The 22,285-nt window shown below is 38.7% G+C and overlaps 1 protein-coding gene across 3 annotated transcripts in view; it reads right to left on the reverse strand.

Moving 5' to 3' along the window:
* Nucleotides 1-1,548: 1,548 nt before the first annotated feature.
* Nucleotides 1,549-22,285, reverse strand: part of LMO1 (LIM domain only 1) — a 124,576-nt gene continuing 103,839 nt past the window's right edge. For all 3 annotated transcript variants that reach the window (XM_087921057.1, XM_087921058.1, XM_026706462.2), the window contains exons 3-4: nucleotides 18,428-18,553; nucleotides 1,549-2,032 (exon numbers count right to left, since the gene is read on the reverse strand). In XM_087921057.1, the coding sequence (XP_087777183.1) occupies nucleotides 1,927-2,032; nucleotides 18,428-18,553 (232 nt within the window). In that variant the 3' untranslated portion in view covers nucleotides 1,549-1,926. The remainder of the gene's footprint in view (nucleotides 2,033-18,427; nucleotides 18,554-22,285) is intronic.

The following is a 22,285-nucleotide window of genomic DNA, read 5'->3' on the forward strand; positions in this document are numbered from 1 at the left end:
GTCTGTTCTGATTTTTTAAATGTAAAATTCTGGGTGTTTTGTTGCAGCTTCTGTAAAAACAGGTCATAATTCTTTATGATCTCTCTTTCTCTCTCTCTCTTCTATGAAGTTAAAAAAATCTTAAGCATTAAAATGATGTTTTAAAAAACCATTAGCGCTGGTACAATACAACTGATTTCAGTTCCAAATTGAAAGAGGCAAAACACAATAGAATGGAAACAGCATTTGCATAGGAAGCTCATGTGGTACAGATGTTAACAAATGATTGCCTGGACTGTAAGAGAGCTAGGACGTAGCTCCAAAATCCAAATGTTTAACTGTTCATGTGTGTGCTCCAAATCTTCTCTCTTTATTGCTGATGTTTGGGGTTGGAGTTGGGAGGAGAATCTAATAAAAAGAGACAAATAGTCTAGAGACAATATAAAAATTGCTTGGTGGCTTAAATCTATGGTGTTTAGATTTTGAATATCCTATCCCTGGCATGACTTATTTCCGAGTCAAGAAGAACCTCTAGAAGCCCGGCAATGTAGTAGGATTCCCCATCAGATTTTAACTGGCTCATGAATTTGTATGGTGAAGCAGAAGGCTCACACCTTTTTTTCTGGGTAGCTCCATATACGACACGAATGCTGATTTCATGAATAACCAATTCACACAATTCCTTTAAAAAAAAAAAAAAGCAATTGGGGACCAGGCAGAAAGATATCATAGGACATTGGATGGGCAGTGTTACTATTACAGCCTTGAACATGGCCTTCTCTTGCTATCTCCCTTCTTGACTCCCCCAAGGTTAAAGCAGTTCCACCCCTTTCAGAATTTAGAATAGAGGTCTCCAAACTTGGGCAACTTTAAGACTTGTGGACTTCAACTCCCAGAATTCTCCAGCTAGCTGGCTGGAGAATTCTGGGAGTTGAAGTCCACAAGTCTTAAAGTTGCCAAGTTTGGGGACCCCTGATTTAGAAGGCCACTATGAACTATTGTTCTGGATGTTTGGGAGGAATAAGGTGGATATTCTGCTCCTTCTATGCATTTTCTTTTCCTTTGTTAATATTAGATAATAATATTCCTTATTACAGTGGGATAAATTATTACTAATGCTGGCATTATGTATTGTTTCAAAGTTTATGATGAAGTATATGCTTGCTTAAAGATCAAAGTGGTTTATTTGCCAGAGTAACAAAGAGAAGAAAATATAAGCATTTAGAAGTAAAGAATTCCGAACCCACAGAGCTATTTTGTGTTCCACATCTGAATGAAGAACACCATTCTTCTACTCTCAACTTTGCTTCTAATTGTTCCAAGGTTTTTTTTAAAAAAAACATCAGCGGTATAATTTAAAAGGCAGTGTGTGTAATCTTTGTTGCTCTTGTTAATCAGTTGCAAGTCACCAATTTTTGCAGGTTGACTGATAAATTGCCTGAAGGCTTCCAGTTGTTCTGCCTCTACTGTCTGCCAACTCTTATTCTAGATGGATAATTTAGGGTGAGCTGTGAGTGATTGTTGTCTTTCCATATAAACAAAAAAAAAAGTGTTTTAGGATGGCCAGGAAACATTCATAATTTTTAATTCACACCTGTAATAAAATTGCATTACATTTTTCATAAAATAAATGTTCCAGTTTATATACAGAAAAACAGACTGTACAGAGCTTTCCCCCAACTTCCCCCCTCCCAACTCACAAACATACAGGCAAATGCAGTGCTCAGCTAAGCAGGCACAACTGTACATCTAAAATTGTAATGCTGTGTGTTATTTATGCATGTGTGTGAGTGTGTGTATGTGTGTGTGTGTGAAGAAATACTACAATGTAAATCGTCCTTTGGGGACCAAGGATTAAAAAAATATTGCAGGCAAGCTGAGAGACGCCCTTCACTGCTAGTTGTGGCTGAACGTCCATTCCACAGTGTTTCAGCCAAACTGGATTTGCTATTGAACTTGGGGCTCAAAGCTTCCATTCAGTTGCCCCTCCTCATAGTCCATCTGACACAAGATCATGTTGTTCTTCAGGAAAAACTTGTCCCCCACGCAAAATCTAAAACACAATGAATAAACAGACCATTATTAGAAGCTACTTTGATGAATCCCATAGCAGGGGAATGAAAACATCCTGTGTATTTGCACAATGTTTGCTTCTCATTCCTATTTGTGAAGAGAGAGAGAGAGAGAGAAAGAGAGAGAGAGAGAGAGAGAGAGAGAGAGAGAGAAAGAGAGAGCGCATTTATGTACATCATGTGCACTTCTTCTAGTTTTTTTTTTTTTTTTTGCTTAATGACAGATTCAGATGATTCTATTTCACCTTCAGTGGTTCAATTATTATTTTTTAATCATTTAAGAAGTCTGTAAAACATAACCCACATTTGATCTACCATTAAGCTGACTGAGGCAGTCTGGCTCAGTGGGAAAAAGTGTCAGTTATTTAATTAATTGATAAATATTTATCTCCACAGAAGTGCATGCTTGTTTGCACTGTACCATTTAGCATTTCTACCTTAGGCATCAAAGGGCCTTGCTTTTCGAGAAATAATAATCAGAGGGAGAACATTTGCCCCGGAACTTTCACATCTCAAAGTCAGCTTTGTTTAATTTATTTTCCTCTAAAATGTCAGTGTTTTGGATACATTTGACAAAATATCTTGAACTTCCAATTTAATGAAGACTATCTCACGGAATCTTCTTCTTTCCAGGCTGAAATCTAATTAAGAAAAGGCAGCATGAGTTCTGTAGGGGAAACAGGACCACGGACAGTTCATTATGGATCGGAGTAAAGATTCGTACTACAAAAGATTCAGGCCTGAATAAGGTGTTCAATTTTAGTGCTTAAAACGGATGAACACCTCCTAGAAGGGTTATTTTGCAATGCTGGGAGTTCAAAAGTTAGGAAATCAAAACAGGTAGGGCTATTTTGTTCAAATTGTGCAAAGCAAAGGCTGCGCTGACATTTCTTGTCCCATGAGAGCCATTTACAGGGTGGTACCTTCTGAAATGATTTATAAACCCGCCCCTTGCATTGTCACACACTTGGAAAAGAAGACATAGGGCACTGAGTTCAAATCTATGCTCATTGAAGGAATCTAAATTAACATTTTATATTTCTTCATAAAACTCTGTGGTTTCTTCCTCAAACCCCAAAAACTTTGATCTTAGACTGTCTACTATTGACCTCACTCCCTTCCTAAGAGGCCTGTAGGGGGCGTGAATAAGCGTACCAATCGTGCCTACCATCCCTGTCCTATTGTTTTTTATTTTTCTTATAAGTATCTATCTCATGTATTCAAAACTATATTTATTCTTATACCTGTATCTTGTAAGCGATTGACAAATCAAATAAATACTAAAAATACCCCTCAAATAGCTTTTATCAAGGCTAAGCAGAGTCAGTTTTTTTTAAAAAAATCTCCTTCTAAATCTCATTTTTCTGTGCCACGATCACTCTCATTGCCTTGTGTTGTTTATGTTTCAGGTTTCTCTGAATCTTTGCTAAAACAAAGTTCCCAAAACTGGGCCCAGCTTTTGAAATATGGTATGACAAATGCAGAATAAAATGCAAAATTTGCTTCTGCTACACTTCTACTTATGCATATACTCTTTTTAGCAGCTCTGTTTCACAGTCGCTCATATTCGGCTCTTTATTCTTTTTGCATATATTACCGCAGTGTCATGCCTGGTATTTCTTCATTCTATTCCTGTATATTTAATTTCTTTCTTTTTAAATGAACAACGTTGGGGTTGTCTCTATTAAAATTCCATTCTATTACTTTTACTCCAATTCATTAACCTATCAAGCATATTTTGAATTTTATTTTTGTTTTTCTATAGTATCATCTTGTTTATGCTGTGGTCTACCATGGGCAAATCTAATAATAATCTAATAGACAATGACATGCTCTCTCAGTAAATAAAGAACAACTTGTATCTTATTATGTTATGTTATGTTATGTTATGTTATGTTATGTTATGTTATGTTATGTTATGTTATGAAGTTCTGCTTGCGGTGGAACTATTGTTTAAAACTAAAAATTCTTCACAATACCCCCATTCAATTTGACCTAAAAACATGATATGGTATTACTGGGGCACTGTGAGAGATTTTGTTCAAAGCTCTGCTGTCTTGGCTCACTTCTTCTTTAAATTTTAATCTATGTCTACATAAATTCTTATGAATAGAGGCTGTTTCACATTATATATTCATTGAACGCTGCACAAACATAAGCACCCTGTCTTGGTTGCCTTCTCTAATTACTTCTTCTGACATCCAGATGTCCATTTAAATGAATGATGGGTTGGAATTAAGAGTCCTCTACACTGGCTTCCTCCATTCTGGCACTTCTAGATGTATTGAAATGGCAGCTTCTAAATCTGGAAGGCACCAGATGAGAGAAGAATGCTGGATATATTGTCTCTCAATACTTTAAACAAAGACATGAAGTGGCTGTGTGTGTGGATGGATTAGAAGGGCCATCCCATCCCCAAATTTGGTGTATCTCAAGTTATTGATTATATATTTGAGGTGATATCTAGAAAGGGGGTGGCTAAGTGTGCGTTCCATGGGACCAGTACCATAATTGTTTACTATTTTTTTTTTTCAGCATAAGAAGGGTGGTGGATGAATGAGTGAATGGATGGATGGTACCAAAGCTGTAGTTATTTAAGGAGTTGCTACGTATCATTTAAGTATCCCTTAAATTTCAGAAGCTCACAGAATGTCTGTGTGTGTGTGTGTGTGTGTGTGTGTATGCGTATGCGTATGTGTATCTGTTTCATGATCATCCTCATTGCCTTATGTTGTTTATGTTTCAGGTTCCCTTAATCTTTGCTAAAACAAAGTTCCCAAAACTGGTCCCAGCTTTTGAAATATGATATGACAAATGCAGAATAAAATGCAAAATTTGCTTCCGCTACACTTCTACTTATGCATATACTCTTTTTAGCAGCTCTGTTTCACAGTTGCTCACGTTCATCTGCCATCAAGCCACACACTTCATTCAAACTAGCGAATTTGTCCTAAATTCAAAAGACAACAGGCCAGGACATTGACATTGGCATTGGTGACTTTTTCTTTTAAATTATATTTCAAATGTTATTGGGTCCAATGGAATTCAGATAAAATTAGTTGAATATAATCTTCCATTCAGTTTACATTGTGTTACACAATTATTGCCTACTCAATAGCCTGGTCCTTCCGCAACTCTGTGATTTGCTGGATTTATGTCCTTTTGTCAGTGATGAAGTCCAATTTTTGCTACTTTATTTGTAATTCTGAAAGATACATGGGCCTTTCTTTGAAACTGTGTCAGTCTTTGACAAAAGCATAAAATGTTTGATACACAATGTAAACTGAATGGAAGATCATATTATTCAACTAATTTTATCTGAATTTCATTTAGATCCAGTAACATTTGAAATATAATTTGAAGGAAAAAAAAGTCAGCAATGTCAAGGGAGTCCTGGCCCATTGTCTTCTGAATTGAGGACAAATAATCTTTTGTGGAGAAAAATGTGTGGGTCTATAGAGAGGGAGTTGGGGATCTTAATTCCCTTCAAAATAACTCAAACTGTGCAAGAATACATAATGCATGTCAACTGGATTGAATGCATACATTTTTGTGCTTTGACAGATAAGTAATGCATTTCTTCTCAGTAAGAGATCAGGAACAACCATATAACCATGAGGAAATATGTTTGCTGGCAGCAGGAAAGAATCTGAGACCTAAGAAAATGCTTTGGAAAATGCATTACATTTCTCTATCCATTCTAGTTTGCACACTGAAAGGGATTATATGTTATTTCCATCTAAAAAATATTGATAGGGATTAAAATTTTCCTATACTACCAAGGATATGAACTATTTATAAAATAACGACAAGAAACATATTTTCTTTTTTCTCTTAATCCCAGTTTATATGTGCCACTGCTAACTGCTACAGTCCCCACAATTTTGAGTTGACCAAAGAACCATTAGAGAGAAAGTAGGAGATACGGTTTCTTTTCACCTGAATGTCTAGAAAGGCTAATGTTGTTAAACAGTTTTCCAAATGGAGAAACGGGAAAAATGTTGACAGTAACAGTTTTGTTTAAAAAAAAATCCCAAAACAACTACCTTTGTCAATGATACATTATTTAAAATGAAGGAGAGTAAAGATGCAAGGAAAGAGATAGGAAGGGTAGAAATGTTAATCCCAAAGGCCACCAAGAGAATGAGTGAATTATCTGTTGGCTTGGAAAGGCAAGAAGAAAAAGCACAGAATTTAAACTCTGGAATAGTGACTTATTGTAGAAACTTTGCTTGTGAACAAAACTTTCCTTGTGATATAATTTCATTCTATGCACAATTATTTATTATTAATGTTTTGTCCCATTGGGATAGGATTCCCTCTCCCCTCCTGGTGTCTGCACGGACAAGTCCCTGCTGTTTTCTTGAAAAATCTTTTGGGAAATATTTTGCCTTTGCCTGCTTCCTAGGGCTGAGAGAGAATGACTGTCCCAAGGTCACCCAGCTTGCTTTGTGCCTAAAGCAGGACTAGAACTCATGATCGTCCAGTTTCTAGCCTGGTTTCCTAAGCACTACACCAAACTCTTTATGCACAATAAAATTATTATTTTAGACAAATTGTGTCTCTCACTTTCTGTAGGCTAAAGGGTTACATGTTGAAAGTACCAAAAAGTGATGGAATGTACAAGTGGGAGAGCTATGATAACACAGAGTTTTTCCACAGAGAGACCCAGATTAAGAGAATTCAGAGTCCCAAGATGGGGGAGGAGGGGGGGAAAGAAGGTTAAGGCTGGGCACATCCTAGAATCTCTCAGGGTATATTTAGCGGATTAAAAGGCTATAGCTTCAGTTGGGCAAGATTCAGTGGTGGGATTCAAATTTTTATACTACTGGTTCTTGGTGGGCGTGGCTTGGTAGGCATGGCAGGAGAAGGATACTGTAAAATCTCCATTCCCACCCTACTCCACTAACCTGCTTTCCAGCTCCGTTCTTCTGTGCAGGGCAACAAAAGAAGACCCAGCCAATCAGCTGGAACTCGGGAGGAAGAGAATACATGGGGGCGGGGCCAGTCAGAGGTGGTATTTGTCGGTTCTCCGAACTACTCAAAATTTCTGCTACTTGTTCTCCAGAACTGGTCAGAACCTGCTGAATACCACCTCTGGCAAGATTCCATCCAATAGGTGGAAGCAAATAAAGGATTGGACCTGACTGGATTTTGTTATGCTGTCTCTAGGCTTAGGCCCGATACAAAATGTACAACTGCGCTTCATGTGAAGACTGACAAAAGAATTCCTAAAGCTGAGGCAATATATCAAAAGCTGCTCCTTCTCCACTGCTAAGAGCAGCGGGGAAATAACAGTGTGTTCTTTGTCCGTCAGCTAATAGTTCCTAAGCAATAAAAGTGGATGGGTTCCCCCAAACTCTACAGGTTCCAGCTGATCAACATTGCTCTCAGAAACAATTGGAAAGATTAAGAGCATCTTATGCTACTGTTCTGATACGCCTGCTGCCCTTTACACCAAATTGGCAGGATATGCCTATTATGTAACTTGTGAAGAACACACAAGGCAATAAAAAAGATTGCAGAAAAAAAGCATGAACATCACAGAATAAGCAGAAAAAACCCTACCCCACTAACTTGTAACATGAAGAATGATCAAGTTATCATGATTCTGCCTTATACTCTCAAGCTACGCTCTTGATGACCAAATCAGAATTTTTTTCAGGGTTGAATTTACATTGGACAGATCTCCACAATAATGATATAACTCCAGTTTGAATCTGCACCTTGAAATTTGACTTGCATGGCTTTCTCCAAGCATTCTGGTGGTAGAGAAAGGTTTCCCTTGCTGATTGAAGAATAGACATATAAAAAATAGACTCACTACTTATTTTTGCTTTAAACCAGAAGGCAAGACCCCCTGAAGGAGTAGTAATGCAAAACGAAGAGCAAAGTTTTGCTCCTGACACAAAGGCAGTGTGCATGACACCTGCCTCCAGCCAAATTAGCTGGCTGGAGGCCTTAGAGTAGCAGATTTGTCAAGGATTGTAATGCATTATGAAGAAATCTTTTATGTATTAGGAATGACATTTTGGATAGTTGCAAGGTAGTTTTCATGTGAAGTCAAGGCCATTTTGCATATTATTGAAAGCAAACCTAGGTTTGCCACCAAATGTAAATGACCTGTCCAAGCCCTGATAAGTTTCCTGAACAATATAAAAATTGTAGAACATTGATATACTAGATTTCTAAGGACAAAGAGCTGTAGTGTTCTGGTTAGAATGCAGTATTGCAGGCTAATTCTGCTGACTTCCAGCAGTTCAATTCTCACTGGCTCAAGGTTGATTCAGCCTTCCATTTTTCTGAGTTGGTAAAATGAGGACCTAGATTGTTGGGGGCAATATGCTGACTCTGTAAACCACTTAAAGAGGCTGTAGAGCACTGTGAAGTGGTATATAAGTGTAAGAACTATTAATATTGCTATTGCTATTTTGATTAAGTCAAGAAAAACCAACCAATTTCCTACTTGAATAAAAGTAAACTCATGGTCATTTATTCCCTACCTCAGAAAAGTTGGGTTACACTGAGAAATGTTTTATAATTATAGATGGCAATCCATGGGCTGATTAAGAATAATAATCTCAAGTTCAACCATGTTTAAAGTACTATCTATCAGGGGCACAATCGTGCCTACCATCCCTATCCTATTGTCCCAATTATTAGTTCCTATTTCTTGCATTTAAACTTATGTTTATTCTTGTTTCTGTTATATTGTAAGCTTTTGACAAATAAATAAAAATAAATAAAATCTAGACATATTAAAATAGGAATTAAAGAAAACTAAAATAACATTTGAACTCTATTAACAAAGAAGGGACAAATAACCTCAATGACTGTCAATGCTGGAAAAGTATCCAAATTCCTACTGTAGACAAAACTAAACACTTGTGATGTGCTTAAAAGTGTTTTGTTATCCAAATTAAACATAGTGAATGAATTACCTTCTTGAAATCAGTTATTATAGAATGGCTCTTTGAAGTCTGCTCCTTGATTGGAACCTCCAAAACACACACACACACGTGTGTGTGTGTGTGTGTGTATGTGTTTCTTCAAAGAGCCATTCTATAATATATTCCTAATAATATAATATTATATATATATATATTTATTCCTGAGAAGTATTAATAAATTACATATACATATATTAATACTTCTTAGGATCCATAATTCTAACAATACTCAACAATTAAAAAAAGAATTATGGTTAATAGTAGAATCAAATAAAAACTACGAAGTGATTCATATATACAAAAAAAATGTAATAGGCCTTCATTTAGGCTCATGATGCTATTCTGCACATTGTTAAAGCATGAGATCTTCATGAGTACATAAGGTGAACAGCAACACAGATTAAGCCATACACAGAAGGCCAGATCCACCTCTTTGGTGCATCTAATCCATGCACTCATTCCTCTAATGATATTACACTATGGCTATCATCATCCTCAGCGAGCATGGCCATGCTCGTACCAGGGAATCTGGGCAATCACAGTTCACCACATTAGGCTGAGAGAAATTGCTGAATAGAAGGAAAGTTAGTCAGTTCCGCAGCATGCATATGAGAAGAGAGATTGGATGGGAGCACAGGAGAGGCGTAAAAAGTAGAGCTTATTTCGCAGAATAGACCATTACTCAGTCTGAGGCTTGGTGCGCGGAGACAACTCAACTACTGGCATTCAGCAGGTCTGACCTACATCAGCTGTGGAAGGAGGAATATAGCTGAGAGGTACAGCACATACAGCATTTTATAAACAAAAGGTCCAGCTAAAGAATGGAATATCAGGGGAAAAGAAAGATCTCCACTTGAGTTCCAGAAGAGCCACCGACTGGGCTAGATGAACAATTAATCTGGCCTGATAGCCACTGTGAAGATAAAACATTCATAAACATAATTGCCATCATCATTATCCACCACCATTCCTGGAATGGCTGTCCCCTGTACCTCATAGCAAGCAGTTTCCTTTGCTATCATTTGAGTTGCTTTACTTACATGGTAACAAGCAAATAATCCAAAGCCAGGTACCTTTAACAACTCCTAAAACAGGATTAAATTACAACGTGCGGAGGGCTGTTAATTAAACATACATTTTACATATCGCTCACTAGTAGAGAAGGACAAAAAAAAAGCTACCCACAGGGCAGGGGTAGGATTCTACCAGTTCTGTCCGGCTCTGTAGAACCAGTAGCTCTGAAGAACAGCAGACATAGAGCCTATTCTATGTCTGCTGCTGTTTTGGCCCACCCGCCTGCCCGGGCTCTTACCTGTCCTTTATTTCCTGCTTTTTCAACTGCAGCTGCTTTGTGGGGCACAGCTGCAGTTGAAAAAGCAGGAAAATGTAAATCACTGAACTGGTAGTTATACCGGTTGGATCCCACCCCTGCCACAGGGTTTAACCCTCAGGGACAGATGCTCAGGCAGCAGCAGGGAACAGAACTGGCAAAAAATCATGTATTTTCCCTTTAACCACCAACAGCATAACTCTGGCTGGAGTTATGCTCACGGGCACTTACGATCTAAGCCCATATGTTTCAATGAGTAACATTTCATGTGTATTTTTTTTAAAAAAAAACAGCAGGTAAATTGCCTTTAAGATTCTTTTAAATGCTGCCTATAAATCTTGAAATGAGGTTGAGCATTTAAAAGAAAGAAAAGGGAGGGAGAGAGCGAGAGAGCGAGCAGAGCCCAAATCCAGTTCTCCTTTAACAAATTGCAAAAGAATTATTGCCAGGAAATATTTTAGAAGTAACAGTTAACGCTGACAGTAACACTAACAGCGAACTGTAGCAGATAATTAATGGAAACAGAGTGCTGAAGTAGTTTTGAATTTGTGCATGCGCGTGTGTTTTTTTTAAAAAAGCAGTGTGCTAACAGCTCAGACAAGTATCTCAAATGGGTTTAATTTCTGACTGCACATCTGTGTGGCATATTAGAGGAAACAAACAATTTAAAAAAGCAGCCTTGGACAGAGGTGGGTGAATGGTGAAATGTCAAAGTCTAAAGACTATTGTCTTAAAAGTTTGTAAATTAACTTTAGCTCAGGGTAAAGAGTAATTGAGTTTGGTTTCTTTCACCTTTTCCTGCCAGATACAAGAAACATAATGTGGTCGTAAACACATTTTTAGCTAATGCTATATAACACGTATATATTGAAAATATCAATATATTGTTTTTCCATTTCTGCAAATCAAATTCTACAGATAAATCTAGGTAATGTTCATTTAGTATATGGAATGACTGGAAGATTCCTTGTGCGCTTGAATTCAGGAAACTGCTGTTCAAAACAGCACGATGTGCAGGTAAAATGAAATGCCATTATAATTTGAAAAATGGTAAAAAAAATACATCTGGCTTTATTTTGTTCCACTTGGTATCTACTCTATTCAACACACCAGAGACAATTGTACCTTTATTGCCAGTTCTTAGAAACTTGAGATCTCATAGGAGAGGACAAAGGACAAAGGAGAAAGGACAAGGTCAAAGGAAAGAAGAAAAATATTTTCTCATTTACACCCAACAACTATCATTGAGTCATATTTTTCCACATGACAAAGGCACTGCAAATATATTTAAAATCAAATGTACTAATAAGGCCTTAAATTATTACCAACTCCCTTCCCCCTCAACCAAAACCAAAAACATCAACCCAACACCCTCTATTTGAACCCACTAGATGTCACTATAGCCTTAACAGAATAGCCTATCAAATTGGACACCTTGATTGATTGTACCTGTCTCTTTCAAACAGAAAGGCAGCCTACTCTAAACAAATAATGCCAGCTTTGTGCTTGTTACAAACCCTTCAATAAAGCCACCCAAAATGACAGCATATTCTCACTCATGCTGTAACTTCTGATGTATGGTTAGTCAGAAGAAATGACTCTGATAACATTAAAAAGCTAAATCAGTCCACAAGAGGGGGCCAGAAGAGACAGAAACAGAAGACCCATGGCTTCTTAATGGCAGATATGTAACTCTAATGCTCCTGGTGACCATATACTACTGCCTGTGGATTTAGCAGTAAACTTATTTCCTGGAATGCTTGCATAACAGAACTAACTAAACAAGAAGAAAAGAGTTCTTGTTGGCTCCAGACTTGATGTGTCCCACAGATATTAGGACTGTCCGTGTTTACAGATTAACAATTTAGTTTCCATGTAATACGAAGCATCCCAGTTGTGTGCAGGGATGAATATAAGCAGTGACTTGGACAGAGGAATTGTCTTTGCCAATATGTGACAGGGGGGGAATAGGACCAGCAGCATGGATCTATTTCTAGTGATTACACAGAGACAATTCAGTTATCTAATGTGCAAACTAGTCAAGATATTGAATTATTTAGTCCACTCGCAACTTGTTTAATTTATTAAATTCTACTTCTCCTGCTGTAAGCAAGCAAGAGTGTTCCAAAATGCTGTCCGTGTTTGAGTGACTATAAGCTTGATTATCTGGATTTAAACAATAATTTAAATAAATAACTCCTCAGAATTATGGTATTTTAACAGAAGACTTCGGGAATCCCAAAAGGATCACATACTCCTATTGGACTTCCCTGAAATGGTAATTGAGAAGCTGACTGCATGTTGGAGGTACAGTTTGTCCTCCATTAATGATGATAACTGGGACTGGGAACTCTGTTGCTAAGCAACACATTTGTAAAGGTCACATGACCATGCCAACTTAATGATGGCAGCACTGGAAGTTCCAGTTGTAGTCATTAGGCAAATCCCGCAGGTTTATTAGGCACAACATGCTATCGCAATTTGTGATTGGCTTCCCAATGGACTTTGACCCTGGCAGGGAAGGTTCCAAATGGCGATAACGTGACCACGGGCTTCTGCATGCAACCATCAACTGTGAGCTAGTTGCAACACACCCGAATTATGACTAGGTGACTATAGGGCCATTACAGTGGCTGCAACTTCAAGGACTGGCCACAGGTCTCTTTGTTCAGTCCATAATTTTGGATGGTAAAGATGAAATGGTCATTAACTAAGGACTATTTGTAATCCCTTATTCATCTTGATTCTAGGATGAAAAGCACCCAAAACAGTAACATTTACTTTTAGATGATCTATTTCAGATTAATTATCACTTTTGCCTTTTTTGTTTTGTTATTGTTAATCCTTCCTAAGACTATCTTGATTTTTATTGATTAAATTTATCTGCCACCCATCTCACTGACTAGTGACTTTGGGTCTTTTTAAGGTAGGGTGATCAAAGTCGTATTTAATATTCATGTAGGGATACACCACAGATTTGTGTAATGATATGACATTATTAGAAGTTTCCTCTTCCTTGTCCCCTTTCTTGTTCTGCCTATCCTACACATATAATTTGCCTTTTCCACCTTTATATTATAATTATTTCGAGTCCAGTTGTTTCTCCAAGATAGGGAAGGATAAAAAAAGTCAGGATAGTAGCTGTGACTGCATAATCAAAGCCCTGCTCTTTTGAAAGGGCTTGCAAAACTCACACCTGTACAAAAGGACAAAACTTCAATTATGTTTTTGCAATCCCCATCTTCCCTTTCTTTACTCTCCCCTGCAGACGTCCCTATAGATGTTCCTTATTTGGGAAGGTTCACACAGCGTCAAATGCTACCGGCACTCATTAATCTCTACAGTGAAGTCTTGTTGGCTTCTAAACAAGCTAGAATTTTGCTAGTTTTGGATCCGTCCTCCTACGGAAGGCATCCTTTGTATGAAAGGTTTACTGTGGCTGGCTCTGGCATTTAATACACAGGAGTACCCAACAGTTAATCTTCTTAAATGTTATCGGTGAGAAGGGGGTGGAACAATTCAGAGGGCTCACAAGTTGAGGGTTTCAGATGAGAAATGCATGAAGGAGGATTGTTGTCCTTTAGGATTTCTTCTGAAGTTACCTCCATTTCGCTTTGTTCTAGAAAGATGGGAGTACCTCTACATTTTATCAATTTGTTCTAATCTGGCTATCTGGGTGGTAATTTAGCCAGTTTATGATTTTATTTTCCAGTCCAATATCCCTTCAAACTTTTTGACTGAATGGCCAATAGTATGCCATGGGCCCCAATTTCTCTTTGAAAGCAAATATCCATGACAATGCCAGAATCTTGAATCAAGTCATTCTTGCTGGCTTTTCCACAGAGTTCAGTTTAAAAACTGCTCTCCCATCTTTTTTTTGCTCTTAAATGAAACTTGAGGAGTTGCCGAAAAATTGGAAATGCATCGATGAAAAAGAGAACATACGGTGTGAGGCAATGCAGAGTTCTAGGAAATCCGCATATGCGACCTATAGCTTCAAATGTAATTAACACAATTTTATAGCCGCTTCCCATAGATGGAAAGTACACAACCAAGTGACCACTTGATCTCCTATAATCTGTTGTCCAAGTGTTAAGTGTTGACAGACAATTCCAAGGTTCCTGACAGTTGGACTGTGCGGTCCTTTCAATAAAATACAAATCCTAAGAGAGGATTGTCCTGTGTTCAATCTGAAATGTGTAACTCCTTCCTTTGAAACAAGCCTGATTCACCCAACAACTTTCCTTACTGCATAAATAGTTCCAAACTTTCCATTTCTGTGTCCACATATTTGGACACCTTTACCCAAGAAATAATGTCTGATTTTTTTTTTTAAAAAAGGCCTCTAAATTGGCTTGAAAATTATAATTAGCTATATATTCTCTGAAGCATCAAAATCCAAATGATCCCTGGATGAGGACAAAGACCTTCCTTCACTAGTTGTTATCTGGAGTTTTGAACTCTACTATAAGGAAGGACATAAGGAGTGGTTTTACAATAAGCATGAAGCAAGAAACTCAAGAGTTGGTACTTCTTGTATTTCTTCTTTCAATTGCTTGGAAACTCAACTATATTTTTCTTAGTGAAATGTTTGGAAATTAAGAACACCATGCCCCAAATTAGTATTATTTTCAACTCTATTTGCCAATCAAAGATGCAACAGTCATTTTTGATTTTTATTTTATGTATACATAAAGATGAAGAAACCTAGAGGGGATTTCTTTTCCTTCCCACATTGGGCTAAACCTTCCAGTAGAGGGCTGCCATTCTGATGGTACAATTCTGCATTTCTCTTCAGAGATGCTGAATGAGATATCCTCCTAGATGATTGAATACAAGATTGCAATCTTAATCTGGCCCTTAATCCTCCATGCATTTATAAAAAATTAGGTCCTGTTTGGTCCTGTTTCCAAACATTTTTTTTTGGATTGTGGCCCCTTGCATGACCTTCAAAGGCCAACAGCCATGCTTGCCAGGAAGAAAGTTCACAACTCTGATCTAGAAATAATATTTTTCTCCTCTTTAGATTGTGATTGACAGAAAATTCTACCCAGGTTAGGGGAGGGAGATGAAACATAATTTCAATCTCAATGTGTAGTAAGGTTTAAGATCCTTTATTAGGAATTGCCTTGTATTAATAAGCATAATGAAATGCACTTACTTTTCTCTTCTTATTGCCTTCACAGATAGTTGGCTGGGGAACCATATTTGGGGTAACTTGATTTCTTCTGGACATGGGAGGGCAGGGGAACCTCTGCAGAATTGTTGTTGTAAGTAATATTTGAGGAATTTGTTGAATAAATTTGTTTGGGTTGTGGCTGTTCAGTTTTCTGGGGAAATTTTGATTCTATCAGTTCTGAGGAAGTGAACAAGTCCCTAGGACTTTGATTATTGCTACCTGTATTTCAAATGTCCCTCCTCGTTGGTTAGGGAAGTAGCTGGATCCAGATGTTGGCAAATGCTTCTTTTGAGAGGGGATGACTTTGCTCATCCTTACACTCCACACTGAGATTCTGTATCAGGGGTGTCAAACTCAATTTCACTGAGGGCTGCATCAGGGTTGTGCTTGACCTGGGGGGGCAGAGGGGGCATGGCCAGCTCAACACCACTCATGCTGGGGGCACCCATGGTGGCCTGGGTGGGGCTGAAGGGATCTTCCTGCAGCCTTCTGCCAGCAAAAATGAAGCTTGGGAGGTCTGTGCGTGGTCCTCCCAGGCTCTGTTTTCAGCCGCACAGCCTCCTGCAGCCCTCTGCCAATGAAAATTAGCTTAGGAGCTCCTGAGCTCTGTTTTCACTGGCAGAGGCATCGCGGGCCAGTCCTTCGCTGTTTCTAGGTTGGCCCCATGGGCCAGAATTTGCACCCTGCAGCTGGATCTGGAAACCCCAGTTCTAAATGAATTAGCAGTAGGTTGCCAGGTGCAATTCAAGGTACTTGTTGTCACCTTTAAAGGACTGCATAACACAGGGGCCACCTGTCTTTAATAGTGTCTGCCCATCCCATCAAATTTAATAGAGTGGGCATGCTGTGGGTCTCTTCCAGAGGTAGTATTCAGCAGGTTCTGACCAGTTCTGGAGAACCGGTAGTGGAAATTTTGAGTAGTTCAGCGAACCGGCAAATTCCAACTCTGATTGGCCCCGTTCCCATCTATTCTCTGCGACTGAGTCCCAGCTGATTGGCTGGGTCTTCTTTTGTTGCCCTGCATAGGAGAACGGAGCTGGAAAGCAGGTTAGTGGGGTGGGGAGGGAATGGGGATTTTACAATATCCTTCCCCTGTCATGCCCACTGAGCCACGTCCACAGAACCGGTAGTAAAAAAATTTGAATCCCACCACTGGTCTCTTCAGTGAAACAATGCCACATAGTAAGATCCAGAGATATGCCTTTTCTGTCATAGCACCTGCCTGTGGGACAGAGTCCCTGCTGATGGCTGTTTGGCTCTGCTGGCCTTCCAGAAGTCCTTAAGACCCTGGCTGAAGAACAGAGTATTAGTAGAGCCTGGTACGTGACTTCCGCTCTGTGAGATGTTTCGTGAAAAGCCTTGGTTATTGATTTATTTATACATTTATATTGCCTTATGATTTTCATTCACATGCTTGGCCAGCCCAGAGTTACTTGTTTAAGATACATGGGTACATAAATTTTCTATATAATTATTAATTAGCAACGATTCTGAATTTTTGAGCCTGAGGGCTGAGCAAAGGATTTTGATATGGGTTGGGCTCTGGCAACTGGATGTGACCATACTGCTGTTTGACATGTGAGGGTCTATGATTCCTACACTTTATATTTAGATGCCCTGTTTTTGTAGGTATAAGAGGTACAGAAGTCAAAATATCACTATTTTTCAATTTACACATTTGGCTTTGAAAGCTTCCATTGGTAGTATCTGTGCAAAACAGACGAACCAAGCAGATACATGAAAATCTCTGAGGCACCAGCACCAGTGTTATGGTGAAAGAATCTCATCAGAATATCTCCTTCATTTTGTCTATGACAGGGGTGTCAAACTCCTGGCCCACAGACCAGATGTGTCATGTGCTGGCTCCGCCCCCGCCTGGTTTAGCGAAGGGGAAAAAGTCCCAATACGGCACATGATGCCGCCATGACGATGTGAGTTTGACATCCCTGGTCCAGTGGTGGGATTCAAATTTTTTTACTACCAGTTCTGTGGGTGTGGCTTGGTGGTCATGGCATGACTTGGTGGACATGGCTTGGTGGACGTGACAGGGGAAGGATACTGCAAAATCCTCATTCCCTCTCCACCCCACTAACCTGCTTTCCAGCTCTGTTCTCCTGTGCAGGGCAACAAAAGAAGACCCAGCTGATCAGCTGGGACTCAGGAGGCAGAGAATAGATGCAGGCGGGGCCAGTCAGGGGTGGCATTTTCCAGTTCTCTGAACTACTCCAAATTTCCGCTACTGGTTCTCCAGAACTGGTCAGAACCTGCTGAATACCACCTCTGCCCTGGTCTATGATATCTGCCTTTAAGTGACATATTATATGTTCTACTTAAAGCAATGCGATGTGCACACATTACTGGGGACAGTCAGTCGGTTGATGGGTGAAGGTTCCCAACTGAGCCTTTGTCGGACCTTATTTAGAAAAGGGCATTTCCTTTGCTTCGTCTTGATTTCACATCTGCACCTGCCCAGGTGTTGACTTAAGCAACTTTGATTTTAAAGGTATTTATGCCAATGACCTTTCCATCAATGGATGTTCAGGAGACGGATGAGAAGCTTGGCTTTGAAGCTGCTTATTCCCTTGCCTCAGCTCTATTTAACATCACCTGCTGGCCTATTTTACAGCAGCCCCAATTTTGGTGATAGTGGTGGTGGGGAGCCCCTTCAACAATCCAGCCTACCAGCAATTCCACAGATGTCAGAAAGCTGCAGGGGAAAAGGCTCCAGTGTTCAATTAGCAGGTACAATCATTTTGCCCAGCAGTAGCAATCTGAGAGCCTGGGAGAAGGTGATGGAGATCAAACGGCGAAATAGACTTTACTGTTTCACAGAAACAAAAATTAAAGAAAAACACACACACACACACACAACCCAATCCATGTTAAGCGCCTCCCCCCCACCCACCCATGTTCTCACCTCTGGTTGCAAAGCTGGCAGGCAAAGCAGTCCAAATGGTAAACGTTATCTCGGGCCCTCATCACCATCTCAAAGGCAGGGATCAGCTTACTGCAGGCAGCACAATTCCCAGTAGTCCCGAAGAGCCTGCCAAGGAAGCACAATCATTAGAAGCCGGTTTAATTAAATGGTGGGAGGACTAATTAAGTGTAATTAGTAGTATCAAATACTGTATTGCACCAATCAAGAGAAGTTGCCATCCCCATTTCTCTGACCAGCCAGCATGTGGGAATGGGGGCTGATCCTGCACGGGGAGATAACTTTTGAGTCCTTTGAAGTTTTGGAGCTGCCAGTTAATTGATTGTCTAATGAAGAAATCCATTCCACATGCAGACAAAGTGCTATTTTGAGGCTCACAATGCTTCCATCAAAAACAATACCATCTTTTCAACGCAAATTAACAGTGTCTTAGCAGTACATTTTCAGAAGATTCTAGCAGCCCCTCTGTTTTCTAATGTGCTATTCCTTCATTTTCTACTGATTAGTTAGCTCTCTGGAGGAAATATGCAATGTTCATTTTGGGGGTATACATATGACTCCTTCAAATCACTTTCCATACATGCTACTTAGATATGCTGTGTAGCTCAACAAATCAAAATAGATAGGTGTACTTCAATGAATCAAAATAGAAATTATAGCCAATATTTACAAAGAGATTTTAAATCATGTCTAATGAAGTAGTAGATTGTAGGGCAATCCTATGTGGAAGAACTATTATGAACAATTATTGGCCATAATACTAATGGATTCCTGGTTCAATAACACAATATTAATCTGGAAATGCATCCTTTAAAAAATGCTAATAAACCACACTTTCTCTCATCTAATTAAAGACGTACCAGAGCATGGCTGTTTTACAATCCTGAAATATTTTGAAAAAAACAAAACAAAAAGCTACTTAATATCTCAACATATGCTGGAGAAATCCATTTGTGCTATATCCATGTAAATTACATTCACAATAACAAGGCTCGATTATTTAATTGATAATTAATTATCCAGTCTGAAAATGTTAAAATATTATGAATTTCAATTTGGAACCGCCTTTTAGTAAAATTAATGCAAAGGAAACATCTACTTTCTCTCCTTTTTTCTCTTCAGAGATTCACCTTGCGTCACTGTATTCCACAATGGCCTCTTTGGAGATAACCAGTAAAGACAATCCCTCCCTCGAACTATGTTGATTTACCATCTCTTATTGCATGATATTCAAACTATGGCCTGTTCTTTTAGGTCCTTCCAGAAATCCTTGAAGTTCACCGCAACATTTCAAATTCAACAGAAAGCACCACACGTACCACAAGAAACCTAGATAAAGAAGTAGGTATCTATTGATAAGCGTCATGATTGTTTAAACTGCATTGCACAGACACTAGGGTTCCATAGCAATATGACAGGTTCCACAAGAAGCTAAGGGCAAAAGAAAATATCAGAAAACTTCATTCAGATGCAGGTGATTTTTCTCTCATGATACCTTTTTCTCTTGATCACGGCTGTCAAACTTCTGGCCTACAGACCGGATTTGTCATGTGCTGGCCATGCCCATGCCCAGTTGAGCGAAGGGTAGAAAAGTCCCGATACGTCATGTGACGATGCCGTGATGACATGAGTTTAATATCCCTACTCTTGATCATTCTAACAACGATCTTCTAGCATTGTTATTCTTTTTTTAAAATTTTCATTTCAGAGCCCTATAAAGTTTGAAAACCTCTGCATCTTAATGGGGTGTATGTAGACATTCCTTATCTCCAACTAAGAGAAGCATAAATAATTAGATCCACTAAAATTTCTACAGCCGTCAGTCAAGGTAGCCAATATTGGCCATGTAATAAGATTAATTTTAAGTTTTACATCAACAATACAGTACATTCATATGACACATTGCTTTACTGAAAAGATAATGGACAGATTGGGGTCATGATAATTATTTGAACTTAGTTTCTAGCACAGTAAATCAGATTTCACTTAATGTTTTCCTTTCACGGTATATCAATAGAATCTAAGTATAAGTAACATAGAACTAATCTGGTATGAAGCAATGTATAAAGTGTGTGAAGGCAATAGTTTGCTACTGTGGACTACAGTAAGAAGTAAGTAATCTCTTACTTCTCCATCCATTATAACTGCAACCTTTTTGAGATCTTGCTGTTAACTTTTAAAACAAGGTATGGAGTAGAATTATTCTAAACGCAATTTGATGATGCAGTAAAGACTGCAATAATTACCCTGTGACAAGATTAGACTGTTCATTCAAAGTACCTAGCAAACAAAGTTAGCTGGCAGCAAGTAGCATTTTCATGTCATGCATCTTTTTTTTTAAAGAATCTATCATACTTTATTGGAAACACACTAAATCATGTTTAGAAAAAAAAGCTCTAGAGAAGAGAAGCTAGATCCTGAAGTTGCCTTTGAATGGACACAGTCTTCTGCATTTTTCCCCCCTAAACTTCTGCAGTCTTCTGCATTAGAGAGAGAGATATGTTGGACTTCCTAAATCAAACAAGACCACAAATAAGATATAACTTCAGACCTGAAGATTTCCTTTCTTCCCTCAGGCAAGCCATGGTCTGCCATCTCTGGTCTCTGGAACAAATTTTAAGACTGGATAGGAATTTACCATGTAGAGGGAAAATCCATTCGTTGGTGAGAAGAATTAAAAATGTGAAGAAGGTTTACAGATCTCCCACCTACCCTTTTTATCATTGTGTTCTATTTCCTCTTTTGTAGTGCCTTTGCTTTTGAGTTGATGCTTATCTGACCCCTTTTGTAAAGCAGGATATTTTTAAGAACTTCTAAAAATGTCAAATTGTTTGCCAGGCACACTTAAGTTGCTTTCTTCTGATTGGTAAGGTATCTCTGAAATACTTGACATTTCTTTCTGCCCTAGTGAAAATGAATGCAACTGATTGTGGAAAAAACAACAACAGAGGGATCTTAAGGCTGTGATCTTAAACCCACTAAACTGGAAAAGAATCTTCTTCACCTGTCTCAGTTAAATATCTCTGACTTTAGACTCTAAGTATTCTTGGACTGAAAGAGAATTAGATTTAAAGACCTATAGACTCCTTTGGGTTAATTTCTGATGACATCAAGGATATTTCCATCTTATTTTCTTACCCAAGAAATAGAAATGGTTTCTATTACCTTCTTCTAGGATGTCCAAGTTTAGCCTAGAGCCCTGATATTCTAATTGTTTTCATCCAAGTACTAATCAGGTCTGATCTTACTTATCTTCCAAGTCCAGGCCAGGTTGTCCTGTTGAAACCACCAACTGAGATCTAATTCTGATAGAAATTTCTGTTAGTGTATGTTGGTTAAAATTGTTTTACATACTCTAACAAGCATGATTGTTACTCAGGTATGTCCCAAACTATATTTTCCTGACACGGGAAATCGTGTGCAAAGCATGCAAGTGCCATTTAATACCATACTTTCTCATTTGTATGGCATGGCCAACTCGGCACAGCCAATTGGCCATGGCCAACTCGGCACAGCCATTTGGTCATGGCCAACTCAGCACAGCCAACTTGTCATGATTAAGTCGCTATGGCTAGCTCATTGTAGGACAATTTGTCATGGCCACAGGCCAACTCATCACAGGACAAGAGTTATACTAATATTGAAGAAATGGTGGAATAGAATCATAAAAAAAGAATGCAAAAGGAGGGACAAAATAAAATGTGAATGAAAAAAATTATTTTTAAAATTATTTTAAATATTTAAATTGAATTGTTGAATTGTCCTAAAGTGAGCTGTCCTGCAGTGAGTTGGTTGTGGTGAATTGGCTGTGGTGAGTTGGCTATGGTGAGTTGGCTGCAG

This window comes from Pseudonaja textilis, chromosome 1 (assembly GCF_049901715.1).
Source record: "Pseudonaja textilis isolate UNSWEBS1 chromosome 1, rPseTex1.2, whole genome shotgun sequence".
NCBI classification, from domain to species: domain Eukaryota; kingdom Metazoa; phylum Chordata; class Lepidosauria; order Squamata; family Elapidae; genus Pseudonaja; species Pseudonaja textilis.